Source organism: Camelus bactrianus, chromosome 25 (assembly GCF_048773025.1).
Source record: "Camelus bactrianus isolate YW-2024 breed Bactrian camel chromosome 25, ASM4877302v1, whole genome shotgun sequence".
NCBI classification, from domain to species: domain Eukaryota; kingdom Metazoa; phylum Chordata; class Mammalia; order Artiodactyla; family Camelidae; genus Camelus; species Camelus bactrianus.
In genome coordinates this window covers 11,756,645-11,772,567 of record NC_133563.1, presented here as the reverse complement: position 1 = coordinate 11,772,567, position 15,923 = coordinate 11,756,645, and the positions used below count along the sequence as shown (strand labels likewise).

Sequence of the window (15,923 nt, the reverse complement as noted above, 5' to 3'; positions counted from 1 at the left end):
ACTGTGTTATTTCCCTATAGCCTTGGTAAGTTTTGTATGGTTAGAAAAATTGCCCTTGGTGTGTTTGTCAGTTTACTGATTGATTTCTTCCTGTCACCTTGTAATTTTTTTGGTTATTTTTCTCATGAAGCAAAACTGGAGGTTTCCTCTTTGGTTTTATGTCTGATTTTATATTCAGAAAGTTAATAGACTTTAACAAGTACTCTGAGAGTTAGCCTGTGCTAGACCAGACAGATTGACAAGGCTGGTTTCCTGAAAATGAAAGGTAGCCATCTTCATAGCCTGCGTTAATTCTTTCACAGTGTTTCCCCGTTTTCGTATGCTTTCAAATGGCGTGTAACTGTATATATCAAGGTTTAAAAGGTTATTTTAGAGTTAACATTAATTTTCTCCCTTTTTCTACTTTGGATAGCTAATGAAAATTATGATTACTTTTCCAAGTTGTAAACATGAAAAGAGATTGTTTACAAACACTTAATTTGCACAGCCAAATGGTTGTTTTCTCACTTAGTGATTTTCAAATTTTTTGGTCTCAGGACCCCTTCTGAGCTCTTTTAACAATACCATGGACTGTGTTCGTCTGCTTGGGCTGCCATCACAAAATACCATAGGCTTAAATAAAAGATACTTACTTTCCCACAGTTCTAGAGGCCAGAAGTCCAAGATCAAGGTGCTGATGGGGTTGGTTTCTGAGGAGACCTCTCTTCCTGACTTGCAGATGGTGCCTTCCTGCTGTGTCCTCACACGGCCTTGCCTCTTTGAGCACTCAGACAGACAGGGGTCTCTGGTGTCTCGTCCTCTTTTAAGGACCCCAGTCCTGTAGGATGAGGGCCTCACCCTTAGGAGTTACCTCGTTAAAGGCCCTGTTTCCAGATACAGTCACACTGGGGATTAGGGCTTCAGCAGATCAGCTTGGAGGGGACACAATTCAGCCCATAACAAGAACTTCAAAGAGTTTTTGTTTATATAGATTATAGCTACTGATGTTTACTGTATTAGAAATTAAAACTGAGAAATTGTTTAAACACATCTTAATTAATTTGCCAATAATAATAATGAATCTATTGCATGTTTACATCCCATAACATACTTTTATTAAAAATATACTTCCCAGAACAAAAACATCAATGAGAAGAGTGGTATTGCTTTGTAATTTTGCAAAGTTTTTAAAAGATTGGCTTAAAAGAAGATACCTGGATTCTTAACATCTGTTTCTGCACTCAGCCTTTTGTAACATGTTACTTTGTTAAACAATGAGAAGATAGTTGAGCCTCACACCTATGTGTAATTTGAAAAGAGAGGAGTATTTTCATAGCCTTTTCGGGTAATTGTGAATATTCTTCTTTGATACTATGCCAAAACTCAACAAGTGGTAGTTTCTTAAATGTTAGTTGCAAGTGGGAATCTGAAACCAAATCAGTGGACATTTTGTTCTATGTTACATAAAAAAACAGTGGCTTTTCTTGCTCTTTAAATGGATCTTTTTTCCACCATGCATCATTTTATAATATGCATTAGATATTTGAAAATGCTGGTTTGCTGAGTTAGGTGGATTTATAGGGAATGTGAGAGGTTATAGAAGTTTGGACAGATCCAGTATTTGCTTAAATTCTAAATTTTGCTTCAACTCATCAAGATCAGATTCTACATCTTATTTTTATCCGTTTGCCTGAAATTAGACTGGTAGGTTCTTGTTGAGCATTGAAACTATCCTTAAATAAATTTCTATTTAAAAAAAATTAACTGGTTAGAATATGTAAAACATGTTTTCATCTTATTTATTTTCTTTAATCTTGTTTATTTTCTACTTCTGTATTTCTGGCATATGTTTAGAAATGTATATTCATTTGCTAGGGCTGCCATAACAAAGCACCATGGACCAGGCGACTTAAACAACATACGTTTATATTTCTTGTAGTTCTGCAGGCAGGAAGTCCAATATCAAGGTGTTAGCAATGGTGGTTTCTTCTGAGGCCCCTCTCTCTGGCTTGTAGATGGCAGTCTTCTCCCTTCTCACATGGTCTTCCCTCCGTGTGTATCTGTGTCCTGATTTCTCCCTGTGAGGAAACCAGTCATATTGGATTAGGACCCACCCATGTGATGTCATTTTTAATTTAGTTACCTCTTTAAAGATCGTGTCTCCAAATCCAGTCATATTCGGAGGTACTGGGAGCTAGGACTTTAACATAGGAGTTTTAGGGTTGACACAGTTCAACCCATAACAAAACTAGTGTTTTAATTAAATGTATTTATGTATCAATAAATTACTTAATTTCAGAAGTCAGTGAAGCCTTATTAATGGCTTATTGTTTTTCCTGAAGGTTGGTCTTATAAAATCTTTCTTCAATGGAAAGAGAAGAATAATATGAAGTATACTCCAAATATATCATTAAAAATATAAATGGATGCTCTTTCCAAAGGTGCTTTTGAATATACAGATTCATCACAGTTTTTCTTTGGTCAGTAGGGAGCCATAGAAGATGTAATGCTTGTTATATTATAAGCCTTCTGAATTCCTTGCATCCCCAGTTGAAATGAGAACCCCTTCAGTGCTGGTCTAAATGCAAAATTAGCTTTTGGAAGAACCCCTGAATGTAGGACTTGCACTCTCTTGAGACCAACAGGCCACAGAAGAGGCGAGGTGGCTCAGTATTCTGTGGTGCTACCTGTTTCTGCTCCTCACCTGCTCTTTTCACTTCTGCTGCTTTATTTGATTGTGCTTAGTGCCTTAGTTCATTCATTCTTTGCATTCTGGAAATTTTAATGACAGTTTTAGAAAGAACTTTAAATTATCTGCAGTAGTATTTTCAGGTAATTTACTGTTTAGATCAGGACACTTTGAAAGAAAAGGATACAATATTTTTTGATAATGCTGGTACCACAGGCAAAACTGGAACTATCTTGGGCAATTGGAGATGTATAGTCACCCTGTCTGTAATAAATTAAATTCACTTAGCATGTATTAAACACCTAATACGGACCTTGTGCCAGGAAGCGTGGAATTATGCAATTAGTAAAACATTCCTGCCTCAAGGAGCTTACCAGTTAATGGAGAAAATAGATGTGTAGAAAATGCACCTATAATGCTGTCTTGTGTAGTAAATCTATGGTAAGTAATGACCATATTAAATTAGATCATGAATTTATAAAAGGCCCAGGTACAATGTCTGATATGTAGTTGACTTAATATTTTTCTTACTTTAATTGTAAATAGCACTAAGTACTTAATTTTGTTTGCTTGTATGAGTTTTTACAGGAATTGATAATTTCTCATTGATAATATAGTTTGGGTTCTTATACTTGGGATAATTTTTTCTATTTCTAATGTTCTGTTCATTTTCATCTTTCTCCTCCTCAAACCTTTGCTAAGAGAATTGAGTTTTTGTCCTTTTGCTGGTTCTTATGCAATAGGAATTGTCATAAGAAAATGTAAATTATCAAAAAGTATACATTTAGTGATTGTATAATAGAAAGTAGTTGTATAAAGTAGTTTTTTTATATTTTTTCTTTAGAACTTATGATGACCTGTAATTTTAAATCTGCTTTCCTATATAAAATAGAGAAAGGAGAAAAGACATATGGTATTTTTGTAAGTCTAGTAATATGTGAAAATCATTATGAAATTATATCACAGAAACTGCAAGTAATTTAATTGTATATATGAGAGAGTAGGAAGGCTATTTTCATTTTCTTTTCTAAAAGTGTCTAAATTAAATGTCTCATGTTCTTTTAGAAAGCCTAAATTTTTAAAAGAGCTAACAAACTGTCATCTCCTACGTACAGTAAAATATTTTTAGGTCAGATTGATTTATAACAAGACCTTTGCATACATTACATACAGTTGATTTTTAAAATATATCTACTTTAAATTGAATTTTACTCTAGAATCTGTCTTTGAGTCAGAATAATTCTAGAAATAATTTGATTATACCCTCCTTACCCTTAATTACTTCCAAATCAAGTTTTTTATTTGTTTTCACAGATTCTCTTTATTCATTATATAAGCTTCATTAAACATTTGGAAAAATTGAGGAAGAGCAAAAAAATTAAGAAAATTACCCATTAACCCTGAATTATTAGTATAATTAATAGTAGTATTTCACTTGTCCTTTTTCTGTACATTCCTTAAAAATAATTATATATGCACTTGAATTATAACTAATTTTATCTCCTGCCTGTTCTAATTAACATTTTATAGAATAAATTTTTTCATAATTGTTATTTTAATACCTGTATATAAAATTTCCATCCTGTGGCTATATTGTAATGTGCTCAAACATATCAGTGGATTTTTTCCAGTGTGTTCGCCCTAGTCTGGATCATGCAAGGGACATATTAATATATGTCTAGCTTTTTAAAAATTTTCTAAGATTATTTATTTAGAATAGATTTCTAGAATTGGAATTACTTTACTAAAGGTCATAAATAATTTAATGATTTGTATAAACCTTTTGACAGATTGCTTTCAAAAAGGATTGTACCAATTTACACAGCTATCTGCAAGGTACAAGAGCACTACTTTGGATATAATCATGTTTTTCCTGTTGAACTTTTTCTTACCATGTTTCTATTAAAGTCTCAACCTTTCATTTTCCCCAAACTGTTTAGAAATATACCTGTTTACCTCTCTTTAGATTCATGGCCTGAAGTTGTGACATTGCAAAGAATAAAGGAATGAGATTGGTTTTCTTTTATAGTTAGGTGAAAACTGCCCTGAAATTTTAAAAAGATTTTCTGGTTGTTAATAGGAACAGATGTTAGGGCATGTGTTCTCTCAACTAGAAAGTTCTCATATGTGAGGTTTAACACGTTATTCCCAATTCACCAATGATCCAGCTTCTAAACGTTTCTACTTACGACATCCATCGCGAAAATCTCTATTGGAAGTTAGCCTGATCTTGAGTCTACTTTACATTTGACTTCGAATCTTTTGTCAGGCCAGGCTGCCATTTCTGAGAGGTGAGAAAGAAAATATCTACTTGGGAAGTTTCTTACTTAATCCTTGCTCATATTCCCTGAATTAGCAGCGTATGGAAAATAGTAGTTTTGGGCGTTGTTCTTCCTGTATTCTATCGGAATTTTTATTCCATCAGAATCATCACCCTTCCTTGCTTTAGCGTTTTTCATTTTACAGTTCCTATTGTAGTCCTCAGAAGCCTAGCACACTGCTGATCCCGTAAGACTTTTAAAACTAATAATTTAGTTGTGACCTTTAAGTAGGATGTATTATTTTCTAAATGGCAATAATTTGCTTACAAATTACTTAGCACTTTGTAATACTGTAGAGCACTATAGTAAAATGGTGTTTGTGTTTTAACCACAGTTTTAGGCTTAAATACTATAATACGGTGTCCTGACATTTCCCTGAAAGAATATATAGTCTGGTAACACTTTTATTATCCTAGGATTTTCATATCTTCCAGATAAAAAGTTTGAAAGGAAGTGAAGCTTAAACTATAATTATTTGATAACAGTGTACAGTTTTTTTTAAATATAGAAAAGTTACATGAGGAAAGCAGCAGGTGCAAGTGATCCTTTGTACCTTTTCTATGTTATTTTAATATTATTTTCAATTATTCAATCAAATACCTGAACCTATTGCTCGACTCATGAAAAAGAATTTCACCAGTTCTTTTGACCAATACAGTGTCTTCTATCCATGTTTCAAGTGAAGAAAAAATAAAGCTTATATATTTTAGGGGTTTTAGGATTTGAGAATATAAAAATAGAACAGTGTGAATCTATGAGAAACTATCGTTCAAATAAGGAAACTGTGAGTGGATAATACAAGACAGAGTACATTTTTTAAAAAAGAATCCATTAGTTTAGGAAATTATTAATTTTTAAAGGCATTGCCTGCTTTCAGAGAGTTTATGAGACACAAGCTTTTGGAGTAGAGCATTCACTGTAAGTCTTAGAAAAGAAAGTGATGGTGGTATTACAGTATTTATATAATATGCTTTTATATGTAATATTACGTGCTATGTAATTAAATCTTTATAACATTTTATTATACAATAATATATTTTATGGGAAGCATACTACATAATCATAGCATTTCATATATTATCAACTGTTTATTGAACAATTATATATTTATTGCAAGGTTATGATATCTTATAATTGTATATTACTATAATAAACAATAAATGAACTGAGCAGGAGAACATTCAATGTACCAGGACCCTAGACAGAACAGGTTGTGATGTGACAGATGTGTGTGATGCCTTGATGGTGGAAGTGAAGTCTATCTGCTCAGTGAGTGGACCAGATCGAGTGGAGGTAAAAAAACAAGTTGCATTCAAACATTTGACATTTTCTTTTCCACTCTGTAACTTTGAGAATAATCCTTTTTTCACTTTGAGAATAATTCTTCAGTGTGGTATCTTGTTGATTTTCTATGATTTTGCTAAGACATGGATTTGAAGTGGAGGTACTGTGCAGCTGTTGTGCAAAATCTAGTCACTTAGCAGGTGAGCAATTCAGCTTTGGTTTTCAAGTTGACTAGTAGCCCGATACAGGTTAGGGGCTGATTTGATCTTAAGCTGCAGTAATAGAAATACAGTATCCAGAACAAAGTACATCCCTTAAACATAGTCTGAGTATTAGGTTTATCTTTGGGTATCACCCTTTACAGATGACACTAAGACTGGAACACTCTTAGAGGAAGTTGTGAGTTACTGAAAACTATGTGAAAGCTGGCAGAAATGGCTTGGAAAATGGTGAACTTCAAGGCCAGTTCATCTTCACTCAGGTGCTGATTTCTGCCTTACCCCTTCTGTGTTTCCAGCAAGAATCACAGTAAACTTCAAAAGTTAACAGTTTTTCCCATTTCGGAAATAGAAGCAGTAGCTTACTTAGCATTTTAGTCATCTGGAGTGCTTAAATTTAGAAAATGGGTACCATATCAATCGTTTTTATGCCCTTACAGGAAGAAATTGCCCTTTTATGTCCTTTTTTAGAAAGGTATAAAAGGTTGAACCTTCTGTATTCATTTTATCTTATGCTTTGCTAGCAAAATTCAAAATTATTCTTACCCTTAGAAATTTTAGGATAAAGCTAGTCATATCTTTCCATTAAGTATACTCTCATCGTATTCATATTGTGTCTGTGACCCTATTAGACCTGGAAAAACTGTATTTTTTTCCCATTTTTTTCTTTTTCTGTATTTTGTGCCTCTTTTGACTTTTTAATATATTTTATTTTACTGCTGTGTAGCCTCTGATTATTACTTGTTTGTTCTGTGCATTAGTGACCTTGGAAAAAAAAAAAGGATTACCTGCCTTGATTAGAGCTAATGACCAAGTGAAATATTTTGGTCCTTAAAAAGATCACTGAGACTAATAGGAATAAATATATTGCTGCATTCATTCTTAAGTATCTCTGCTAATGCAGAGGAATATTCATTTAACTATAAGCAGCTGGATGTAGGATTTCCTGCTTGCCATAGAAATGTGTGATCTCTAGTAATAGGTCTGAGAGTAATGAGTCTCCAGAGTGTGAGTGATAGATTAATATACATTTTTCTGCTTGCACTGATTCTTACCTTTTAAATGATAATTAAAAGCTTTCCCATCTTGGACTAGTAAATATTGCCATTAAGAGTGCTAGTGATTATTTCCCTAAGAAGTTCAGTTTGCTGACTTCTTGAAAAAATTAGAAAGAAATTCGGAATAATTCTAAGGGAGTACTACGCATGTCCAGCCTCTGTCTCCTTCTATCTTAGTCCATCCTCAGTGTGTTGACTGCTCTGACATTTCCAGTATGACAGAGCTCAGGTATGAAAGGAGTCTGGACAACAAAGGGTCAAAGAAATCAAGACGCTACATGTGAGCAACAAACCCAGTCAAGTTGCAAGAAGGGGACTTTCAAACTGAAGTAGTTTCTTCCTGGCCATGGCTTCTTGTGTTCCCTGTTGAGTTGCAGGGCTTAGCTGTGTCACTGGGGACGGCTCCAACATTGTACTTCAGTGTCATCCACCTTGCAGATTCTCACGCTCACTTGGTACTTACCCTGTGTTCTCAGTGACCCATCGACTTCATACTCAACATGCTTGCTGTCTAAATGCCTACCATCTGCCCAGTATTAAGCATCTTTAAGACCACCACCACTTTTCATTAGTCGCCTGGCCTGCTCTGCTTTCGCCTTCTCTGTTTCTCTTCCCTCTGAAATAGCTTCCTCAGCCTTCGCTGCATACGCTTATTGCTTCCATTCTGCCCACGCCCTCATCAGCCTACCTGTACTTAATGTCTGTGTGTATATTTTATTATCACAGGAACTTCTAGAATCCTTTTTATACAGTCTTTTTTTTTTTTACTCCCAAAGAGACTAAGAAGCAATTTTGTCCCGCCCTGTAGTAGACTTGTAGCAGATAGGAATCAGTCCTTAGCTGATTTAAATCTAATTATACCCTCTTTCTATGTCATTGTAGATTCTATACCTTTTCTCTCCACTTCAGTGTAAGACCAAGAGTTTGTTTTTGTTTTCCCGTAATAGACCAACTTTACCTTTATTGAAATTCTGCTGAGGCACCCTCCTGATAATTATCCCAGGTGTCATAGGGCGTCCCCTAGAGGGCAGTAGTATGTCTTAGTGGTTAGGTGTGCAGCTCTGAAGCCTGTTTCCTGGGTTCCAGTCTCAGCTGTGACACTTACTACCTTATTGTGACCTAAGGAAAATTCCTTAGTTTCTCTGTCTTCCATTTTTTTCCTCATCAGTTAAACAGGGATAATGATACTAAGAATTAAATGCAAAAAGACCTGAGAAGAGGAAGAAGCTGACAGGTGTTCACATTATCATCAGCCATGGGCTCCACAGACCTGACCACACACTCCTCACTTTGAGTATATTCACAGGCCTTGAACTTGTGAACCATGAGCTTCTGACTTGCAACAAAAATCTCATCTTCAGCACTGTGCGCCATACTCAGCTGTCAGTTTTTAAACTGGTACCCTTCTCCTAAATTAACAGTGGGCCAGTAGGTGTCTGGTTTCTGTGCTGATCATCTAACTCTGCATTCTAACTGTGTCTAAATGCCTTTTATTGCATGTATGGGCACAGTGTTTTCCAAGTATTGTGTGATTCAGTTATTACCCTCAGAATGATTCTTACTCTCATCCCACATGGCCATTCAACAGTCACCATTTGCTTACTAATTTTTTATTTTGAAGATTTTTTTTAAGTTCACTTTTTTCATTGGAATCAAACCCTTCTTATTCATATTTTCAACATTTGGAGTTGCTTTTGTATTCATCAGCCACAGTGGAGTTCCTATTTATAAAACACTCTTTACTCTGAAAAATGAGATAGCCAAATGATGACCACCATTGACTATAAATGCTGTCCTTTGCTTGGGAACAGGGTGAGCGTGCTTTTGTTCCACACTGAAACTTTCATAAAGTACAGTTTTTACAAGGAAAGGAGCTTCTGTGTTTGCTTATTAGCCAATCTCTTTATCTCGCCAGTTTCCCTTCCCGTAGGTTATAGGACAGCAAAGAGATCTTTATGAAATATTTGAATCATATCACTTCTTTTAATAGTAGCCTACCATGAGTTGGCTAGTATCTACAGAATTGAGCCATTAAATTCTTCTCATTTGGAATGTGCCCTTTACGCTGGCTCTGTGTACTTCAGTTCTGTGAAAGAAATACTATGTTAATAGTCAAGTAAACTTGACTTACCTAATGCAGGCCCAAAGGTGGGCCTTTGTCTCTGTTTAGTAATACTCCATGCCATATGATATACGTTGTTTAAAATTATTTTAAATATGCATTGTATTGCTTGGGTCTATATTATCTTGTATGCTTTCATAGCTGCTTATATGTTTCTTGGATTCAGTTAATAAGCCTGTCTCATTATTACAAAACTATAGTTTCCAGGAGAGCATGAATTTTCTTCATGCTCTTCTTTTGTGCTTTTCATGTGTATCGTATACACTTAGGTAGCCAGTAAGCATAGCTGATTTTTACTTGCATTTCAGTTTTGTGACTTATTAAAACAAAAGGCACAAAGATTTCATGTCACTTTTAGTCATAAAGTGTCAACAACCCTTGTCAGTTTTGAAAAGAAACCCAATTCTTCATATGTGGAACAGGAAATTATGCTTTTCTTTTTCTTTTACAAGTGGTTCAGCTCTAACCATAAATTTCCTTGTGTGCCTATGTTTTTTCAGGGTTTAAAAACCATGAAATCCCAAAGTAAGGGCAGTTCATTTGACATTACTTTGAAGTCGTCTTCTTCTCTCCCATGTGTCTTGTGAAATAGAGGTTGTTTGAACACATCCTGTGTTTTAAATGATTGCTTTAAAGATAATAGGTGTGGTGTATCAATCTAGTTTTAGAACCATAGCTTTTTGCTTTTCTGTGGGACCATTGAACTAGTATTAGAATAAACATGAAGAAGTCTAGAGTATTTCTCAATCAGTTTTGCCCTGTTTTCTAAACTATACAATGAGATCTTTGTACTTTAAACCTGGAAATTATCAGTCTTATTGAGAACTCCAGAGAATCTCTACCTATTTATTCTTCAGTTAATTCTCCCTTTCTTAATTGAGAACATACATGATGAATTAAAAACTGTATGTATTTAGTTTAGCCTTTTAGTGTAGTTTAACCACTGGCCTCGTAGTAATGCCATTTTCTTTTATTTTTCATTCCAGATGTCCTGTTCACTAGTGCACTGTGAATTAAATAGGCTTTGGGGGCTAATCAGATAACCTAATCACTGCATTCTCCTAGGAAGAAGATGCTGTCCATGTCGAAAGTTGCTATTTTTTTCTCCCACTGATCACTGATTCAAATTTATTTATTTATTTATTTTGTTGGGGTTTTTAAAATTAAAGTATAGTCAGTTATGGTGTATCAATTTCTCTTGTATAGCAGAATGTCCCAGAAAGTTACTATTTTTTGAACATTTGCAACCCCTTTAATTTGGGGATTTCTATTTCTGGAGTTAGGTGGAAATTTATCAAAAGTAGACATATATATCATTATCATCCAAAATACGTGGACATTTATTTAAGATACTGATTTAAAGCAAGTTAAATAGATAATTTTTTTGTAGATATTTCTGTTCTGAGGACAAAAAAATGACACTGGTTTTTAAGGGAGATATTAAGGAAGCAAAATGAACAGAGACTAAAATACAGTCATTTCTGCCATAATGCCATGGACGTGTTCCTGGGAAATCTCACATTCTGCGAAAGTGACCACTTAACTGACAGGGCTTATGAGAAAGGTGGTGTTGGTACAGAGTGCTTACAACTATGTAACTTTGTAAGCATAGCCCTAACAAACAAAATATCGATCCAGACGCCAACACAGTCTAATACCTCCTGACATTTACACCTGGACTCAGCCCATTCTTTGCAGCCATATATTCTGGGGTTCATTCTTCATCCTTGAAGGTAGATGCTTCTAATGGAGACCAGTTCAATCAAAACTAAAAACATAATTCAGAGATACCCTTCATCAATTAAGGTGTTCTGTTTTATTTTGATTCTAGGGAAATGTGTGCACCATTTCCATCTATACTTGCAGTCTCCCAAGATAGCTTAATATAAAGAAAGGTCAAGCAGTTCAGTTTTAAACCAGTAAAATTAACCCCTTCTTGCAGTAAGGAAGGTGATGCTGTAGGGGTTTTCTCCTGCCCCTGGATACTTCAAATCATTAACATCCTGGGAATAAAATCTTCCACTACTTAGCATTATATTGACGAGATTCCTCTGTTTGCCAATTACACATAAACTAGTTCTATTGAAGAAATAACCAGACAGTAGCTAAAATGACTGTATGTAAACAGTCAGAAGGTGTGGGTAGAATAAATGGAGGTAAAGAAAGGTCAAGTTTGGTACATCCTAAATTGGAGTGTAGTCAAAATCTAGAAAGATGAGGTTCAAACTAGCAGAACCATATAAAAATTTTGTTTAAAACAAAAATTCATTCCCTAAATCAATGTTTTTTGTGTATCCCAACCCATGTCAGATAACCAGTTAGTTGTGGCATAATTTCTCATTCTTCCTAGCATAATGATACCCAGCACATATTAAATGATCACTGCCCTCTTTCCCATTTAGCCTGAACACAGCCTTAGTAATCACCTCAGTTGCTGCTAACTAGTCTGCTTTGGCATATCATGTGATATTATTTATTAACAACTTGCCATAATCCAAGCAGTGTGCTAAATCCTTTACCAAAATAATTATATTTGATTCCTGCAACACCCTACATGGTAGGTAGTGCTTTAATCCCCATTTACAAGAGAGGAAATGGAGGATTAAGTGTTATCAAATTGATTGCAATAATCAGTTACCTCCAATTCTTTCTGTAAAAGGGTATAATATAAAATGAATAATAGTATAAATGTAATAAAGAAAAAAATGAAGTTACAGTTGATGGAAGGTGCTTGAGCTGAAGTGTTATGATGAGTTGGGAATGGGACATCATTATAAGACACTGAAATAATGAAAAAATAGAGGACTCAGAAAGCCAGTTGGAAGATTGGAGCAGATGTGCAGGTCATAAAGCACACCTTGATTCCTTAAGACGTGATGCAGGCAACTTCAGCTTCTGACTTTAAGATTTCTAGTTTTAGTTGTTGTGAGCTTTATTTCCTGTGCTTAAAAATCCTTGAGATTGCCTGTGGTAATCTTTTAAGTTTCCTTTTCACTTGAATTAGGTGAAACAACTATTCCTTTCACCAAATACGATACCTAAGACAATAAAGATTGAGAATATAGGATAAAGAAAAGGATTTGGGAAACGCACAGTTCTGATCGTGTTGAATTTAAGGTTGGAATGTCCAGTGGGCATTTGAAATGTATCAGTGCATCCTGATAAGTATCAGAAATATGGCAGAAATATGATGAAGGGGAGCATGATTTAAGGCTGAAATAGTACTTAGAGTTATTCAAATAGCAACTCCTTATTTTAACCCATGAGGAAACCAAGACCCAAAAAGGTTCAGTAGTTTATGTGATGGCAAAGCAAGTAGTGACACATAGGACAAACAGCATCTAGGTCTTCTGACTCCAAACAAATCTGCCAGGATATATAGGCAAACTGTAGACTCAAAAGGGAGGGAAATTTTTTAATGGTTTCTAATGTTTCTCATACTCTTTGGGCATTGGAATTTATTCTTTGTCACATATAGAAGGGAATAAGTTATGGCTGTGCTAGAGTATATTAATCTGCATGCCCTGTGTGTTGTACATATAAAAATGTGTTGATAAAAAGCCACTGGCTGCATCTGAAGCAAAATGCCAAACTCAGTCATGTTGCAAATGTGCAAAATTAAAACAAAATGTATTCATAACTAATAAATAGAAAATAATTTTTTGATTGGGGAGAATCATTAATATTTTAAGATAATGTTATAAAAGTACTTAGTGAATTAGAAATGTAAACTACGGAATTTTTAAATAATCACTCTTATTTACGAGTGGTGTGTCTTACCCTTTGGCAGTTGTGTGAAAATAAAATATTCACAACAGTATTTTTGAGCATCCATTCCAGACCATAATTTCTTTAGTTTTTGGTATGAGAGCACCACCTATGGGTTTATCAGGTATTTGGGGAGGAAATTTTAAGCAAACCTAATAAAACAAAAACCTAATAAAATTCTTTCTAGTGTTTCCCAATAACTAGTCTCTCCATTTATTTAAAGGTTAAGAGTTATCAGCTTTGTCATAAGTTATTCCCACCTAGTTTTTGGATGTGTCCCACTGCTGTTTGAGCAGCTAATAAATATTTGAGTACTTACATGCCATTACAGTATTATAAGTCAATTATAAGTTAAGTATAGATTAACTCAAACTTGTATTATTCTCTTTAATGTAAGTGAATCTTTTAGTGAAAACGAACAATTTTCTACTTTCTGGGGAAGAGGTCATGATAGTTTTTGCCAGTTTGTTTGTATATTTGTATCTTCATGAACTTAAGAATTCATTCTGTATACTGCTGCAGAATGCTTTGGCAAGAGTGAAGAAAGAAAAAAGGTCTTATAAATGACTTAGGGCACCTTTTCATTAATTATTATGATGATAACTCAGAGCAAAGTTGGAAGCAAACTCTGGCACTTCATTATTAATAAGCTCAACATAGAATCACATTTGGTACATTTAGTCTTTTTCTAAAGTATCAAATTAAACATTTTTGCAAGGGAAATTTTCCTCTTAATGAAATTTAACAACAAAAAATTCGAAGCTTTGATTGTGTGTGGGCAATTAAGATGTATGCTAGGCTCTTGGTATATTATATCTTTGTGTTCTATGCCGTGAGTTTCTGTGTTCGAAAAGTAATTAAAAACAAGATCCCTCTGGCAGTGTACCCTGGTTGCAGGCTAGACCCATTTTAGGCATGAACCTACAGAGGTTTAAAACATCGATTGCATGTTTTCATCAGAGAATGGGTAATGCTGTAGAAGATTGACTCTGAGCAATATAGCTTGCTTTATTTTGATCATTATGGATAAAAACTTTGTAAAATACCCATAGTATACTTCCTAGCATACTTAACCTAAATTGAATAGACTATAATATACCCTGTTACAAAAAACAAAAGTCATTTTGGCAGCTAATCTCCCCACTTCTGATTTACTCCTTCTGACCTGCTCTTACTCTAAAAATCAGATAATCCAGCTTGTCAAAATTGTATCAAATAAGAGGTTCCAAGATTTTAAATTTTACTGACGATTTAAACATTCATCACGTTTTTTTTTTTTTATAATCAGTGATTCTTTTACAAATTGAGGGAGTATAAATTGTCAGATTATTGGCTGAATTCTGGATTGATAAAGTGTTAACTGTATTACTGTGAAAGTTCAGGATAATGAAACGAAAATAATAACAGGAAAGTGTTGGCAATAGTTTGAATTTATTTTATGTTTATTCTGTAATATTTAGATATCTAATCACATAATGATACTTTAATCACTATTTCAAGCTTTTATTTTTAAAATTTAGGAATCATTAATGATCCTGTAATAAAGTTTGGAAGTATTCATGGAATAAATTAAAGAACTACTTTGAAGAAATTTTGAAGTAATGTTTTGCTGTCTTTATCCAATCATCCACTAACTTCTTAACAACCCAGCATCTTACTGATATGTTTATATGTACTTTCCTTTAATTATTTTGTTCATAACACTATTTGTATGATATTCCCTTATTTAAGGTGTACAAAAAGTAGTTCAGTAAAGTTGAACTTTATGTAGTTTATAATAAAATAAATTTAAAGGATGCATTTTGGAAAGATAGATAGATGGATGGACCAGTTGATCTCCATGGCTAAAGCTAGCACTTCTGACTCTTACGTTGTTATTCAAAGATGCAATTTGAAAACTTCCATGCCTTCCAAACATTGTACTTAAATAGGATAAGATACTTTGACTAAAAGGGAAGAAGGTAAAATAATCTCCTTAGACTAATAAAATCTTTTGAAGGTTGGTAATACCATGTTTTATTGTATATGATTTGATGTCTTGAAGTGGTTTTTTTTTTAAATAAATACTGATTTATTCAATGCTTTATTTTAAAGTGTAATAATTAGTTAACGTTGCTTTGGCTGTCTTCCAGCTTGTGGAGAGACTCCAGAACAAATCCGAGCACCAAGTGGTATAATCACGAGCCCAGGCTGGCCTTCTGAATATCCTGACAGAATTAACTGTAGCTGGTTCATAAGGGCAAACCCAGGGGAAATCATCACTATAAGGTAATTCTGATACCCTTCTGTATTATTACATGATATTTTATTACAAAATATAAATTCAGTTTCTAGGTATCATCACTCATCATGCAGTAATATAAAAAGATGATTTTCAGAAAATATAATAAATTATATTTATCGATACCATCTTGCGGTTAAGAGTAACAGCCCATTCTTATCCTTCTGTTGGGGCATATGTTTGGAATATTTTCTAATGGTGGT

The 15,923-nt window shown here is 34.2% G+C and overlaps 1 protein-coding gene across 2 annotated transcripts in view; it reads left to right on the top strand.

Annotated features, from left to right (window-relative positions):
• Positions 1 to 15,923, top strand: part of LRP12 (LDL receptor related protein 12) — a 75,352-nt gene that overhangs the window by 39,363 nt on the left and 20,066 nt on the right. For both annotated transcript variants that reach the window (XM_045517258.2, XM_010955821.2), the window contains one exon: positions 15,572 to 15,707. In XM_045517258.2, coding sequence (XP_045373214.1) covers positions 15,572 to 15,707 — 136 coding nt within the window. The remainder of the gene's footprint in view (positions 1 to 15,571; positions 15,708 to 15,923) is intronic.